This window comes from Podarcis tiliguerta, assembly GCF_965153285.1.
Source record: "Podarcis tiliguerta genome assembly, chromosome: 1".
NCBI lineage: Eukaryota > Metazoa > Chordata > Lepidosauria > Squamata > Lacertidae > Podarcis > Podarcis tiliguerta.
Genome location: NC_139534.1, coordinates 20,945,752 through 20,962,358, shown reverse-complemented (window position 1 = coordinate 20,962,358; position 16,607 = coordinate 20,945,752). Strand labels below are relative to the sequence as shown.

The 16,607-nt window shown below is 47.4% G+C and overlaps 1 protein-coding gene and 1 long non-coding RNA gene across 3 annotated transcripts in view; one reads left to right on the top strand and one right to left on the bottom strand.

The window, feature by feature from the left end:
* Positions 1 to 1,933, bottom strand: part of ITGA6 (integrin subunit alpha 6) — a 65,975-nt gene extending 64,042 nt beyond the window's left edge. The window contains exon 1 of one of the 2 annotated variants that reach the window (XM_083405852.1): positions 1,237 to 1,933. In XM_083405852.1, coding sequence (XP_083261978.1) covers positions 1,237 to 1,778 — 542 coding nt within the window. In that variant the 5' untranslated portion in view covers positions 1,779 to 1,933. The remainder of the gene's footprint in view (positions 1 to 1,236) is intronic. The other variant, XM_083405851.1, reaches the window with a different exon arrangement.
* On the top strand, positions 1,241 to 13,102 carry LOC310664884. Its single transcript, XR_014505095.1, has 3 exons — positions 1,241 to 1,373; positions 5,078 to 5,224; positions 13,015 to 13,102. It is a non-coding gene; the product is annotated as an uncharacterized lncRNA (long non-coding RNA).
* The last annotated feature ends 3,505 nt before the right edge of the window (positions 13,103 to 16,607 follow it).

Here is a 16,607-nt window from a genome sequence, read left to right as displayed (position 1 = left end):
CACCGTTCAAATGCTGTTCAAACCGGGCATCCTGCCTTTTTCAACGTGCTTTCCTGAAGGGGAGCATATAAACACTTGCTTATTTTAGCACCGCCCTTCGGCGTTGCTGCTCAACCGACCTGAAAAGTTTGCATTCCCTGAGGGGGAAGGTCTTTTTGTTGCCCTACACCCCCGTCGGCATTCTTTGTTAGCAGGGATCAGGAATGCGCAAACACACTGGGGCAGGTTTTGTTTTGTTCCAAACCAAGCCTTTCCCGAGAATCTCGTTTGGCTTAATGGATCCCCAACTCTAGTTCTCCCTCAGGTAGTGGCTCCCGGAGCAACAACCCGGATCAGCCACTTTTTTTTTCAAAACACCCAGTTCCCTTCCGACATTTTGATCCGTCCCATCCGTCCGTCGCGTTTTCTGCAGCAACTCTTGATTTCCCCCCTATCATAACACAGCCCGCCATAACAGGTGGTTGGTGGGTCCTTCGATCCCCATTTTGGGTTTTAGCCAAAAATAACACACACACACACACATGCACAAAATAACTCCATGCAAATCCGCGATCGGGGGGTCGGTTGGGGAGAGGGAGGCATTTCCCACACACACACACACCGGCGGAAGTTGGTGTCCTTGGGAGCCTCACCCTGCCTGCTGGCTCCACACCTCCATCCCCCTGGTGGAGAAATCGCAAGGCGGGCACAGGCGGAGAACAAACTTCCGAATAAGCAGCGCCTCCGGCTCCGCTTCCACAAAGCTGAGCGGATCCTGTCCAGCCCGGGGTTCCATCCCCGACAGGACCCCAAAAAGTGGGGAAAGCACAGAATCGCGCCTCGCAGCGATGGATCCTTTGATCCAAGCGAGCGCGCCGCTTCGCATGGCAGCCTGTGCGCGCGCGAGTGTGGTTACTTCTGCCCGATGGCACCTGCGGGCCTTGCGCGCGCCCCGAGGGCGCAACACGTTTGCATCCCCCCCCCCCCAGCAAAAGAAGCAATCAACTTAAATCGACTTCGGAATCTGGCGATCAGCGCCTCAGCCCAGCCAAGAGCTCTGCCCAAGACAGAGGATCCGCATTAAGGCTTCTCGGGAGCCAGAAACTGCTCCAGTCCAGTACGCGGCGCATCTAGGGGTAAGCAAGCCGAGGTACCCTATGGAGATCCCCCCCACCCCCATTTACTCGCCCCCTTCCAAAAAACCCAGCCGGGATCAAGATGCAGGCAACTTCTTTCCCCCACCACGGACCCACTTACAGCCTCTTTTCCTCGGGCTGCAGCTGCCGGTGCATCGCCAAGGAGAAGCCGAAGAGGCTTCCGGAGTCCCCGCTCCACATGACCACGTTGCCCGTGTCCAGGTTGAAGGCGAGGACGAGCCCCGGCAGGAGGGACAGGTAGAGAAGCGGCGGCATGGGGCCGGGAGGGTGCGCCACGCGCGGCTGCAAATCCCAGGGAAGGTCTTGTCGCTGGATGAAGGGCGAGGAGGAAAATCCAGGCTGGCGGGGCGCGCTCCTCGCCCGGCTTGGCTGCCCGCCTCGCTTGCCACTCCGTGAATGAGCTCGTTGTTCTCTCCGGAGACTCGCTCGGGCTTTGCACCAAGTGACGAACAACAAGCGCGGAGCCCCGCCCCGTCTCTCCCCGAGCGCGCACGGCTGCCTTGCCGCGCTCTTGCCCTGCCCTGCCCAGCCCAGCCCGGCCTGCCGGAACTCCGCTTTGCCTGTTGCCCAGAAAATCTGAGTCAAGGCGGCTGGAATCGCTCGGGCAGACCGCTCTCCAGGAACAGATTGGGGCGTGTTCATAAGAAGCGCAGAGTTGGCACGGATCTCGAGGGTCAACCAAGCGCCCTGCTGCAATGCAGGAATTCTGCCCACAGGACTCGAACCCCCAACTTTCTGGTTAACAGCCAGAGACTCGCTGTTCTCCAATGTTAGGATGCGGTCCAGCTTCACTGTTGTTAGTGTGTTGTTGCTATTCTTATTGTTATTATTTATTAAATTTATATATACCACCATTCTTCCGTATGTGAGATCCCGCCTCCCCCAAACCAGAGATGACAACTTTCTGGGACAGATGGTGGACCCCAGATTGGTTTTTTGCCAAAATCTTTTCCAAGCTAAACATACCCAGCTCCTTCAACCGTTCCTCACAAGGCTTGGTTTCCAGACCCTTGAGCATCTTGGTTGCCCTCCTCTGCACACCTTCCAGCTTGTCAACATCCTTCCTAAATTGGGGTGCCCAGAATTGGACACAGTATTCCAAGTGTGGTCTGACCAAAGAAGAATACAGTGGTGCCCCGCAAGACGAATGCCTTGGAAGACGAAAAACTCGCAAGACGAAAGAGTTTTTCTTTTTCTGAGCTGCTTCACAAGACGGATTTCCCTATGGGCTTGCTTCGCAAGACGAAATGTCTTGCGCCTTTTTTTTTTAAACCGCCAATGCATTCCTATGGGAAACCGTCAATACACATTGGTGCTTCGCAAGACGAAAAAACTCGTAGAACGAAAAAACTCGCAGAACGAATTGATTTCGTCTTGTGGGGCACCACTGTAGAGTGGTCTAGGAAGATGCAGTTAGCCCTGCAAGCCCCAACTTGTAGTAGCTATTTATCTGTTTATATCCCACTTCTACAAGAGCTCAAGGCACCCATAGGCAATGAAACTTCCCCCTCGCCCACAGACATTTTATTCTCATAAGGACCCTGTCAGCTCAGTAGAGAGAAAGCATAGCAAATAGCCCAAGACCTCTCAGTGACCTTCATGGGTAGGTAGGTTGGTATTTGAACATGGATTTCAGCACACCTAGACCAAGATTCCCATGCCTACAACACACTGGCTGTCCGCGAAAGCTAAGCCATAATAATAGGCCCTCTTGAAGGAGCTCCTTTCTGGCCTTGCACACATTCCATGCTCCTGTGCCAAGCAAAAAATTCTAAACCAATATGAAACTGAGTCGCTTCATTCTTCCTCGCTGCAGACGGTGTTCTGCTGGCATTTCCTGCGGCAAACAACTGAGGTGTGTGAATGACGGGCACATGCCCTTACACACCTATGTGCGCATGCACCTGGGAGCCTTGACCGGGCAGCACTTAAGGCCGACTCCGTTGCAATTGGTATATTTGCCGGAGGACAGGTTGATGTGTTCTACCTACAGCAAATACCTGATGTGGAGCTGCTCCTCAACTTTATAGGTATCTCTCTGCTTCTTTGCTCTTGCTTGCTTCCTGCACCGCAAAAAAAGCTTTCCTGGTATCAGCAAAAAAAATTGTAACGTATCAGCTGTTCAGGGGAAGCCAGCCAGAGTTCACTCAGTTTCCTATGTTCCTAATTATCAATAGGTAATAAAGACTTACAGATTGATTAAAGCTAAGGCTGGAAAGTTGTGGTTACCTGGTTGTAATGTGATTGGTTGGTTGGTTGGTTGGTTGGTTTTTCCAATACAGTATGTTGTATGGAATATTAATGTGTTATATGATTCCCCCTTTCTTCCCAGGGCATATAGTCGTACCTTGGATCCTAATCCCGAACGCCTTGCGAGTTGTTGAACATTTTGGTTCCCGAACACTGTAAACCTGGAAGTGACTGTTCCGGTTTGCAAATGTTCTTTGGAACCTGAACGTCCGACGGGGCTTCCGCTGCTTCCGATTGGCTGTAGCAGCTTCCTGCAGCCAATCGGAACCCACACTTTGGTTTCCAAACGTTTTGGAAGTCGAACAGACTTCTGGAACGGTTTTCGTTCGACTTCCAATGTACCACTGTAATTTGTTTCTGTATATGTTTTTCAATGTAAATTGCTAGAAAACCCTTTGGGTGGAAAGTGACTAAATTATTATTATTATTATTATTATTATTATTTATTTTTTATTGTGAGCTGCTTTTGGGAAGAAATGGCAGAATGCAGGGGTTTGTTTTTTTAAAAAAGTAATAAATATGTTTCCGTGGAAGTCATTGTTGCCAAGGATGGTCTCTCGGCAAGATGTAAGCTGTGAGTCTCTTGAGCTCACACGTGTCCTGCCGTCGCTGGATTTTCAGCTGCCTGTTTATTAATGGCATGCTGGGACTCTGCCAAGCGCACTGCAAGATGTGGGCCTGCTGGGGTTCCATATTGAGCTGCAGCCGTGCCAGCAATGCTCTCCTCATCAATGTAACGATTCTTTGCCTAATGATAGGGTTGAAGCTGAAATGTTCATTTTTAAAGAGGGGGGAAAGGTGGGTAGGGAGCTGGAGCCAAATGAGGCACTCCAATCTGCCTTCTGGATACACTTTAAGAATGGTCTCTTTCATCGCTAAAGTCTTCATCTGTCAGAGGGACACAAAAAAGCACATTTGCACATGTATTTGGCCTGAAGTGTATAATTTTGTTGGTGTATGTTGAACACACAGCTGTGTATCTTTCAGGCAGCAGGTGAAACAAGTTCGTAAACCAAATAAACGATCCCCCCCCCATCTAGATTACAATCAATGCATTTTAGAATAAAACTCTGTAAAAAAAAACCCCGAATAGGTTTGTTCTGAATGTCAGTAATTGCAATCTGGCAGTCCAGGGTTTTAAGTACTATTCCACTCATGGGTAGGAGTCCTGTAGCCATCTTAGCACTGTGGGATGTTTGGCTCCCACAGGAGGCAGCGATGGCGGCCGCCATCTTGGATTAGACGGATTCAGGGAGGTAAAGGCTATCTGTGGCTATTAGTCATGATGGCTATGCTGTATGTTTCCATACTCACAAACATTTCTATGATGAAAACAGGGACATTCTGAACACCAGTTGCTAGAAATCATAGGAGGAGGCAGTATTCCTGTGCTTGGGTCCTGTTTTTGGACTTCCCATAGGCATCTGGTTGGTTACTATGAGAATAGGATGCTGGACTCAATGGACCACTGGCCTGATCCTGCAGCTTCTCCCTCCATAACGCTGAGCATCTTGGTAGCACATAATAGAAGATCATTGAAACGAAGTGTGCGTCTTAGGTCTTCATTCGGCACTGTATGTCGGTGCTTGCTTCATGCTAGCATAAAGCAGACCATGTCAGGCCGCAGTAAAAATGTTTGTTTTTAAAGTGTGCTAAGCTCCATTCATTTCTTTCTCTGCCTTGCACGCAAGCTGCAAAAGGAACAGCGCACTGACAACTGGACTCGTCTCCCTCCAAAGTAGAACCGCCGAAGGACTGAGTCAGCAGCACAGAGAGTGTTTTTTTTGGTAAACGAAGGCCTGAGCTATTTGCCCTGGACAATGGCTTCATTTCCCCATGTAAGCAAAACCTCTGCATAGTTGCCGTTAGTTACCAGAATGCAAAGAGGTCTGTTAGCTGGGGCAGTCGTGTTACACGAGACAAGAGTCTGGGAGATAATAAATCGCCCCTGTTAAGCGTCACTCAGGGTCTACATTTCAGCACAGGACTGTTAGAAAGCACTGACAATACCAATACATATTTGGATTTAAGTACTCAGATACCTCCTATGTGAACCTCTCGGTGCTTCCATGTCTACAGTACGTAGATTATTTTGTGGAAGTGGGTTTCGTTTTGGGGGTCCCTTTGAGAGCCTCAGTAGAATATACTGCGTATTAGACAGCACAGTCAGTGCAAGCTGAAAATCCCTAGGTCGGTGTTTCCCAGCTTTGGGTCTCCGGCTGTTTTTGGACTACAACTCCCATCATTCCTAGCTATCAGGACCAGTGGTCAGGGATGATGGGAGTTGTAGTCCAAAAACAGCTGAAGACCCAAGGTTGGAAAACACTGCTCCAGGTCGTTTCTATGCTTGTTCAAGCTTAGGAGAATTTCATGGTGCTATAGATACTTTTAGTTACCTTGATGGAGTAGCATCTAGGATGTGGGGTTAGAGTTACAGAAATGCATGTGGACTATGTGGCGGGGGCTGTAGCTCGTTAGGAAAGCACTTGGTTTTCATTCAGGTGGTAGCAGGTTCAACCCCCCTCCCCCAGCTGGGGATTGGACTGGGAAAGTCATCTTGTCCCCCAAAGTCAGCTTTGGAGAACCAGGCCTTTAAGAAGCATGAAGGCTCTTCAGTCAAAACGCCAACACTCACCCACAGCCACGACACTTTAGGCAAAACCATAGCATATATCAATTCAGGGTAAATCAAGACTGTCTAAACTTGTGACAAATTGAAAGGAAGTGAGAGAGACAGTGTGGCACTGCATGCATATAGGGGGCAGTGAGGGAGAATGGGTGGAGCAGTTTAAGGGAGCAGAAGTCCTTTTGTTCGCTGAAGGTAGTAGATCTGGAAGGGCACACGTCGCAAGCAGGGATCTGAAGAGAAACAAGGGTCAGAAGACGAGGCAAGGTCGTGTTAAAGTGTGGACAAGGAGTTTGGGCTGGAGACAGGAAGCCTGTGAGGGGATCTGATAACATTCAGCCACATTGAGTACATCAGCACCATTTCAACATTGACAAAGTAGCTCTGATTGCTCCCACACATTACATGTCGGACAATTAGATTTTGCCACTTTGTGTGTTTAATTAGGAGCTGCTGCAACCATTCTCGCATCTTGATGAGTGTACCTGCATGACAGACATGTGTCCAAACACATATATTTATATGCCTAGCACGGTTAATTTAGAAACACCAACCTCTAAGCAGTTTACAATACATACAAAATAAATATAAAACCTTAAGGATATGCACATAGAAATCAACAGATGTTGAAAACAAGTAGGCATAATAAAATGATCAGATACAAATAGATATAATAAAATTATCTGTCTGCCTGTCCATACATTTTTTTTCTTTTTTAAGGCTGGCATCGAAAACAGTACAATCGGGGTGCTTGCCTGAAGCCTTATTTACCTAGGGATCCATTAGCCACGCCATCCCCTGGACCTCGGAGGGAACAAAAGTACCAGGAAAGCAAAATCTTCTTTGGAGAAAAAGAGTTTATTGAGATCTGAGCACAGAGTCAAGGTCTGTACTCAGAGACAGCCTGCTGGTTAGTTCCTAGAAATACACTGGCTGTAAAGCAAGACACTTCAGCAGACTTTCTTATACCCCCAGACTTCCCCAATCGGCTAGCAAATATTGCTTGCTTAACACATCTTATTGCTTGCTAAACATTCCTGTCTTTCTGCTAAGCCAAGCACTCCCTTCGTATCTCTTCTTATTCTTGCATTACTTAAAGCAGAAGTAAAGCAGGAAACATCTTGCTAGTGGTTTTTAGTTGACAGCAGTTTTTGGCTAGGCAGGAAACGACCTTCTGACCTGTAACTAACATCAGCAGTTTCAAGTAGCTGGTTAGGCAGAAAACGACCTCCTGACCTGTCTGATTTAGACTTTTGCAAGCAACTGCAATTTTGGGCTGTTTTGACCATCCTAGCAGAGTGCAGGAATTTACTATGTGTAGATAATATTTGAGAGCAACAGAATAAAATATTGAGAGAAACCTTTCCCATCTCCCTTTACTCCGTCCTCTTCTTTTGAACAATCTATTACTTAGATTCGTTCTGGGGTAGGGGTCTATATTCTCTCATTACAGCAATCACGCGAGGTCCCATCATGCGAGACATCATCTTTTTCATCATATGTTGCAGGCATTGCATTAAGCAGGGTATACAGAAGCAGAAAAGCAATAGAAGCATTATTGGGCCTATTCTCCTCACAAATACGATACCGTTCATGCCAACAGAAATACGAGAGCATCCATATGACAAGGGCGGTACATATCACTCCTACCCACCAAACCCAATATCTCCATGGTTCCTCCCACCAATATTCAGGGGGTGTGCTCATTGTTGAAGAGCCCACTGATATTTGTGCCCGACTACCTGTTGAGCCTCAAGGATGAGAGCCTACCGGTGAGCTGATGCTCCCACTATGTGGGTCAATTTTTCTATTAGCCCTGTTGGGTGGATTGAACTCTCGTGCTGCCTCCCTAGTGACCAGAGCATATGGAAGCTGAAATCCTGGGGTGGCAATTCTTACTGGCACTTGTTTAGTAATTTCAATGCACACCTGGCTCAGGCTCCCATCTATCACCTGGGTTAAGAGTAGGACCTGGTCTATCAAATGAGGTTGGTACAGTGCTCTACCTTCCAGATAACAGTTGACTACCCTCCCACAACAGCAAGAGCGGTACAGAACTAGATAGATTTCGATCGTCTCTACAGCTTCCCGTAAGAGCACTGTCCACGCATGCTGGTCAGTGGTGTGGGAGAGGAGCCACAACGGGGCAGTGGGGTGTCTCAATACGGTAATCTCATCAAACCCCAGTTTCCAATAGCCAAGGAGCACGCCATCTCTTACCACCGGCAAGACGAACCAGTCGTAGCAGAGGCCAGCAGGCCAATAGGGTTGGTATGGTTCGGTAGGGTCAGGGCAATAAGACATAGAGCAAGTCAATAAAGAAAATAAGAGAGAAAAGAGAAAGTCTTTGTAACTGTCCTTGTGATGATTAGTCGCAGGATCTCGTTGCCCGTGGCCTAACGCTTTTTCCTGGTAGCGTCAGACACAAGGTGATGATCAACTTCAGAGGGTCAGCGGGATTTCTTTTGCAAGTCCAGACACCCTTCTTCAGATGCGTGTGATGTACCCAGGGGATCACCTCGACTACTTTCACTGCAGTTAGGGATGAGGGGGTCGCCAGACGCTGTCACTCAGAGGGACTGGTGAACCGGCTCAGCGAGACTGCCACGGGACTGCAGGTGTACGCTTGAGGGAATACCTGGAAAGAAAGCAAACACACACAACAAACACAGGGATTGCACTTGTTCTTGGGTGATGTGATCTCCCATCTGCCCAAACCGGCGGGGATGCCTCGGACGAAAGGGGTTGGCCTGCCATATAGAAGTTCAAAGGGTGATAGTTCTCAGTCTCTTGGTTGGCGCACAGGGCACATTTTGGGATATAGCAGCAGTTAGTTATAGCAGCAGTTAGTTGAGGTAGAATATTCTCCCAAGGTGCGCCTTAGCAGCTGGGCCTCCCAAATGGGTGGACTCGTGGTAATTCTTTACAATTGTGCTGGCCAGATGTTGGGGCACAAAAACACGGCTGTCCGGTCCTTCCTGGAGCGTTGCTCCTTCTTGGCTGGTCCACTGCTGTTCATCAAGGGTGTAACGTGGTTCCACATCGTCTGGAGTGAGTTCTGGTACCAATATCAAAAGTCCCGGTGGTGCCTCTAAATTGGCTGGAGAACAAATGTCTACGTTGGGGGCGCTGCCTGCGGGCGCCCCTCCCATCCAATTCTTCACCGTGCGTAGAGATATCAGCAAGGCGGTCGTCACTGGAGGGGATCTTCAGGATGCTGAGACACAGTCCAATCTGAAGCAGCTTTCTTATGTGGTGGACCCAAGGGGTGGTGCCAGCGACCTTCACAGCTGTGGGTGTGGAGAGCAGATGGGCCCTTCCAGCACGGCGGCAGTGGTGCCTGGGACCAGTCTCATCCACACCTCGTCACCTGGCTCAAACTGGTCATGCAAGAAGTTCGGGCCTGGGTTGAGAGAGAAAATCTCGAGAGAGAGACTGTACATAATTGTTCAATTCCACATCTTGAGCAGGGATAGGTGAAAGCATGCACACATAAGGAACCGGTCTCCCAAACATCACTTCAAAAGGGTGACAAGTGAATACGTTTCAATGGGAGGCTACAGACTCTAAGCAAAGCCAAGGGCAACATGGACACCCAATTAGACCCTGTTTCTTGGGTCAATGGTTTTTTTTCAAAGTCCTGTTCATCCTTTCCTCTTTTCCAGAACTTTGGGGCCTATATGCGGTACCCACCATCTTCCTTCTTCACTGGCAACAGTGGGGTGTTTCACTGTGATTGGCATTGTTTCAAGATTCCATGTTGAAGCAATCGCTTCAAATGCACCCACACTCCTTCAGCTGCCTGTCGTGGGATGGGGTATTGGTTTTTATCTTTCGCCCATAGTCCAGGGTCAACATCATGAGGCAGGCTAACAGGGAGGATTCCCTCCTCTTCTTTTACCATCATCAAGCACCAATGGTCTCTCAGGGGCATTTCTAAAGAAAACTCTCCTGCTGGTCCAGTTGTCATCATTACTTCCCCCATTGGTTGGAAGGAAATCTGGGCTTGTAATTTTGTTAACAAGTCTTGGCCCAATAAAGGAATGGGACACTCTGGTATATACAAAAAATTGTGCTGGACTACTTGGCCACCTAGGCAGCAGGTAACAGACTGCAAAAAACGGGGCCTTTTGTGATTTACCTGTGGCCCCAATTATATTAACCACTTGGTTTGTGGGTTTTGTTACAGGCACAGGTAAGACTGAGTGGGCAGCTCCCTTGTTCACCTTCTCCTACCTGTAATAAGGTAGCTAGGTTAAGGGCTGTGGTAACCTGAAACTTCAGGCGTGAATGTAATAACAGCATCTGGCACTTCCTCATTTTCGCTTGTGATAGGAAATAGGTGCCTTTCATGTCAAGTAAGGCTGGGACTGCATGTGGAGTCACACAGGTGGTGTCCTGTCCAAACGTGAATTTTATCTGCCTTCGTGAGTAGGGTGGCCACTGCCACAATCGCTTTCATACAGGGGGGGGGCAATCTCTGTTCTGTTGGGGTTAGCTTCTCTGACAAGTATGCGACGGGTTGCTGCCAATTTTTCAGTTTCTGGCATAAGACTCCCTTGGCTACCCCCTGGTCTTCATCTATGAACAGCGTAAAAGGCTTCTTGGGGTTTGGATGCCAAGCACTGGGGCTTGTTGTCACTTTGAGATCCTGAAAAGCCTGCTGCTGTTCCCTGCCCCATATAAAAGGATCCTTCTCTATTCCCTAGTTGACTCATGCAGGGGCCAAGCAATGCTTCTGTAATTAGTAGTGAGTCCAGGAGATATTGTTCATCATCATAAGTGGGATTATAGGTTTAAAAAAAAATCCCTTCAAACAATTTTACGATCTTTGCTGGATTCTCCTCAAAAGAGGGGTTCTGATTTCTCCAATTACAAACATCTGCACTTGAAAAGGGTATATGCTGGACCGTGTAGGTCTGTGGTGCCTTCGCTTGTTCAGCTGGGACAGGGGCTGGTGGATCATAAACCCTCTGAAGGGGCATTTCTCCAGTTGCCTGATCCTTCCTGGTTTTCTCATACTATCTGTGAGACATAACTCTCTTCGCCGCCTGTCCCCACTTACGTTGCCATCTCTTCCTCTTTTCAGGGGTGCAGCATTCTGCTGCCTCAACTAACAAGGGGCTTACATCCAACTTCTTCCTCAAATGGCTTTACAAACTCCTTTAGTCTCTTTTTTCTGTCTTTCTGTCCACATTTTCTTTCCTTGATTCATATCATCTAGTGTCTTCCTAAACTCTTCGTTATCTTCCTCATCTTCCTCTTCTTCCGTCTCACTATCCTCCTTCGCAGGTCCTCCTCCCCCCTACACCAGCACCTCCCTGTGCTTCTTGATCTTGGCCTGGGGGGGGGGGTTTGGAGGGGCTGTTGGTGGAGTGTAAGGTGGTGGCTTAATCACTCCCCCTCCTCATCTTCTGGGTCTTCTAACACCAGAGGCTTCACTGTACAAATCCTGTTCTGTGTGTTGCTGTCACAGCAAGACTTTAGCCATGGTAGATTCTTTTCTTTACATCGGTCTTCCATGTAGAGATATAGGGGATCTGGTCTGGGTGGACATTTAATATATTTTGCCACAGGGGGTTGATTTGCCACAGGGGGTTGATTAATTGCAAATCAAAGCCACGCAGTTCTCTGGGTTGGCAAGTCCACCTCACATAAAGTTTTGAGTCTCTGTTTTTTCAATGTGAATCATCACTCCTCGTGGCTGTTTTCCAGTTATTAAAAAAGCATTCCAGAGGAATACATTGGCTTGCTCCAGACCCTATTTTTTTTTTTTTTTTTTTTTTTTTTTTTTTTCCCCAGATACTCCCCTCCTAACTGGGTTTTCAAAATTCTCTCACACTTCACATGCTACAGTTTGTCAGAAAATGCACAATCGCTCGGCCAAGGGGACACTAAGCCTTGGCCCTCATTCAACAATTCATCCACTGGAGTATCTGACACACAACATGTCAACAAAACACTCAATTCCCTCTGCCCCATTCCCTTTCCCAAACCTTTACCAATTCCTTTCCTGGTGGCATTCTTACTGCCGGGCACTCTACTGCCAACTACCAGGTGAGGCTGATCAGGCCTCTGGCCCTTTCCCTCGGGCCCCTAGCCCTTTCCCTCGGGCTTACCTTTCTCCGCTGCGGACCTGTCCCCTCGGCGCCGTTCTGTCCTCTTGTTCTCCCTCAACTAGATGTCTCCGCTCCAGGACGGTGTGGCAATCTCCCCCTACAAACTGGCAGGGTGTGCACCGGAAATGCGAACGCCGATTGGAGCTGTTCACCTTGGTTGAGCCTGGCCCTCCGGTCCGTATTTGGGGAGGGGGCTGATCCCGGACGAGCCCCCAAAGAAATGAAGCCTTATTTACCTAGGGATCCATTAGCCACGCCATCCCCTGGACCTCGGAGGGAACAAAAGTACCAGGAAAGCAAAATCTTCTTTGGAGAAAAAGAGTTTATTGAGATCTGAGCACAGAGTCAAGGTCTGTACTCAGAGACAGCCTGCTGGTTAGTTCCTAGAAATACACTGGCTGTAAAGCAAGACACTTCAGCAGACTTTCTTATACCCCCAGACTTCCCCAATCGGCTAGCAAATATTGCTTGCTTAACACATCTTATTGCTTGCTAAACATTCCTGTCTTTCTGCTAAGCCAAGCACTCCCTTCGTATCTCTTCTTATTCTTGCATTACTTAAAGCAGAAGTAAAGCAGGAAACATCTTGCTAGTGGTTTTTAGTTGACAGCAGTTTTTGGCTAGGCAGGAAACGACCTTCTGACCTGTAACTAACATCAGCAGTTTCAAGTAGCTGGTTAGGCAGAAAACGACCTCCTGACCTGTCTGATTTAGACTTTTGCAAGCAACTGCAATTTTGGGCTGTTTTGACCATCCTAGCAGAGTGCAGGAATTTACTATGTGTAGATAATATTTGAGAGCAACAGAATAAAATATTGAGAGAAACCTTTCCCATCTCCCTTTATGCCTAGTATTTATTTATTTGTGTTATTTACATTTTCAGGTGTATACTTCAAATAATCTAAAGTGAGAAGTGGCTGTTGAGTGAAAACAGAAAAAGTACTGTTTGATGTTCACTCATTCACTTATAAAGGTAAAGGTAAAGGTACCCCTGCCCGTACGGGCCAGTCTTGCCAGACTCTAGGGTTGTGCGCTCATCTCACTCTAAAGGCCAGGAGCCAGCGCTGTCCGCAGACACTTCCAGGTCACGTGGCCAGCGTGACAAGCTGCATCTGGCGAGCCAGCGCAGCACACGGAACGCCGTTTACCTTCCCGCTGGTAAGCGGTCCCTATTTATCTACTTGCACCCGAGGGTGCTTTCGAACTGCTAGGTTGGCAGGCGCTGGGACCGAACGACGGGAGCGCACCCCGCCGCAGGGATTCGAACCGCCGACCTTTCGACCAGCAAGTCCTAGGTGCTGAGGCTTTAACCCACAGCGCCACCTGCATCCCTCATTCACTTATACCTTACCACAAATATTGCTTGTTTTGGTGAAACACATGCAAACAAAGAATCGGGGCCTCTGTAAGTACATTTGCTTTCAATGCTTTCTATTGGTTTATATTTTCCACCTTAACCTTTGTTTGGCTATTATCTACCCAGTTATTTCTAACTATAACTTTTAAGGCCAAAGGGGTTTTCCATTTATGCTTAACATTTCTTCACTGAAAGCAGTTTTACTCCAGCCAATGGATCTACAGTACTTAAAAGGTTTCGCTTACCTAACTCTTTGCAGAGTTGGGGCCTAGTTACAGGGCGCTTTTAAACAGCCATTGTATCAAAACGCTGGCTTTTTTCTTATTTCTCTCCTCCTTTATAATGTGCTTATTTCCACTCTCGCCCCCTGCCAAGCAAAGCCCATTCACTATTTCATGCCAGAAACTTTTTTTAAGGGAATAAAACTTTGCCAGATAAAGAGACATGCCAGACGGGAAGTGGATGAGCGTGGGGTGTTTTTTTTTGGGGGGGAGGGCTTTAAAATTAGCCTCCAGCCAGTCCTGAATGAAAGGAGGAAAGGGCTAAAGGAATAAACGTACACACACACACACACACACACACACACATTGTAAGGAAGCCCCTGCCATCCCATTCCTCTGTGGAGCTCCAGTTTCGCTCTTCAAAATGCTTGATTGCATTATGCTGTTGTGAACAGACAAGCTTAGCAAGTGAACAGTAAATCTAATCAGTTTGGCATAAGGGGTTTCATGGGATCAGGGCAGACAATAGGAATAGTTGTGCGAGCTTCGCTGACTTCAAGTGATTCACTAGTTTATCCATTAGAGCCAAAGTCGTAACAAAGCAACCATTAATTACTGATGTGCAGGACTCACCAACGATGGGCGGGGGTTGAGTGACCCATTCACGACAATTCGGGAAAGCCATTGTCTTAAGAGAAGCAATTAATACACGATGGTTTGTAGCGGTTCTATTCTTTCACTGCTCATCCATAATTCTCTTCCCTAAGCTTTTACTCTAATGGCCTTTTTGACAAAACCTAGAAAACTGTTACTGGAATATAGAACTAATCCTCATAGTTTTGGAACAAACCTTAACAGAAAGCAAGTTCTAAGTTATCTTCAGTTCTTACGTTAATAATTCCCAGAAGAACTCCACGCTCCCCCTGTAAGTCCCAGCACTCAAAATCTGAGTGTCAAAAATAATATTTTTGTTACAAGTAATTACTGGTTTGAACAGACTCTTCTTTTCAGTCTTCTCAGAATCTTGGGCACATCATAGAGTTTCCCCCACAAATAGACCAACAGTCCATCGTTGATATACAATTCAGCTTGATTATTTAACGGCATGGGTGACCTGTGAACCTCTAGAAGCTATTTGATGCTGGCTCTCATCATCCCTGACCATTGGTCATGCTAGCCAAAGTTGATGGCAGTTGGAGAACCCTGGGAAGTTCCAGGGTAAAATGAACACAATGGAAACCACTCCCAAATTGTCCCAGGCTACATAACATACCATACGTTTAAAGCACATTTCCTCCCAGAATCCTAGGAACTTTAGTTTACCCCTTAGAGAGCTACAGTTCCCTTAACAAACTACATTCCAGGATTCTTTGCGGGGACGTCGTGTGCTTTAAATGTATGTCCTAAATGTTTACATCCAAGTATCTGGATCAGGAAATAAGGGTACCGTATTTTTTGCTCTATAAGACTCACTTTTCCCCTCCTAAAAAGTAAGGGGAAATGTGTGTGTGTGTCTTATGGAGCGAATGCAGGCTGCGCAGCTATCCCAGAAGACTGAACAGCAAGAGGGATTGCTGCTTTCACTGCCCAGCGATCCCTCTTGCTGTTCTGGCTTCTGAGATTCAGAATATTTTTTTTCTTGTTTTCCTCCTCCAAAAACTAGGTGCGTCTTGTGGTCTGGTGCGTCTTATAGAGCGAAAAATACGGTAAGTCCTGTTGGTTCATTTCTCCGTTCGATAGGTGTAAATGCAGAACTCTTGAAAAAACAGCCTTGCACAGATCAATGTCATGCTCACTTTCAGATAAGGATAGAAACGAACACAAGTTGGTTGCTTTCACGATTTATTCAGTCAGTGAATTTTGGTGAAATGTCTGCCGGAGGTTTCTTTCCTGCTGGAAGACATTTCTTCATCATGACTGCAGCGAGCCAACACCTAAATATTTTGATGTGCTCTGTCTCCACACGCCAGAGATGAAGACGATTCATACCCTCAGGTGGCTTTTACATGAGGTATTTACACTGCTGCTCCTGGGTGTCTATTATCCAGTCCTGTAGTGGGTGGAAGATAACATCACAGGAGTTAAGCAATAATGTCTCTAATGAATCAAATAGTGTCATGAACCAGCAGTCTTTTAATATCAAACAGATTAACTTTCACTGAGTCACAGCCAGCCAGATCTGCAAACCACACGGAGTCAGCACATTTGGGCTAATACAGGTTAAGGCCAAAATCACACATTCGTTTTCAAATGCTTTAATGATCACTCCGGAATCTGCGTCACTTAATGCCCTGACAAGGCATGTGTTTCCTGCTTTACAGTCGCTGTGTTCCTCCAACTTGTGCAGAAGACCTTCAGCCAAATTGCTGGCCCACACCCTGACTTGGAGGAGATGCGGTTGCTGACAATCTAAGCCTCTCAAATTCTTCATTACCTGCCATGCTACATCACCAATTATTTGACTATCTTCCCAACCCTAGTCTCCATGAAACTGACAGTTGTGGGTGGGTGGGAGTGAAATCCTTGTAAATATCACAAAAATGAAGAAGAAGAAGAAGAAGAAGAAGAGGAGGAGGAGGAGGAGGAGGAGTTTGGATTTGATATCCCGCCTTTCACTCCCCTTCAGGAGTCTCAAAGCGGCTCACATTCTCCTTTCCCTTCCTCCCCCACAACAAACACTCTGTGAGGTGAGTGGGGCTGAGAGACTTCAAAGAAGTGTGACTGGCCCAAGGTCACCCAGCAGCTGCATGTGGAGGAGCGGAGACGCGAACCCGGTTCCCCAGATTACAAGACTACCGCTCTTAACCACTACACCACACTGGCTCTCGAATGAATGTTTTAATTGAAATATTGAGAGGGACACAACCCAGTTGTGCTCCAGGAAGATACCTCTGTACA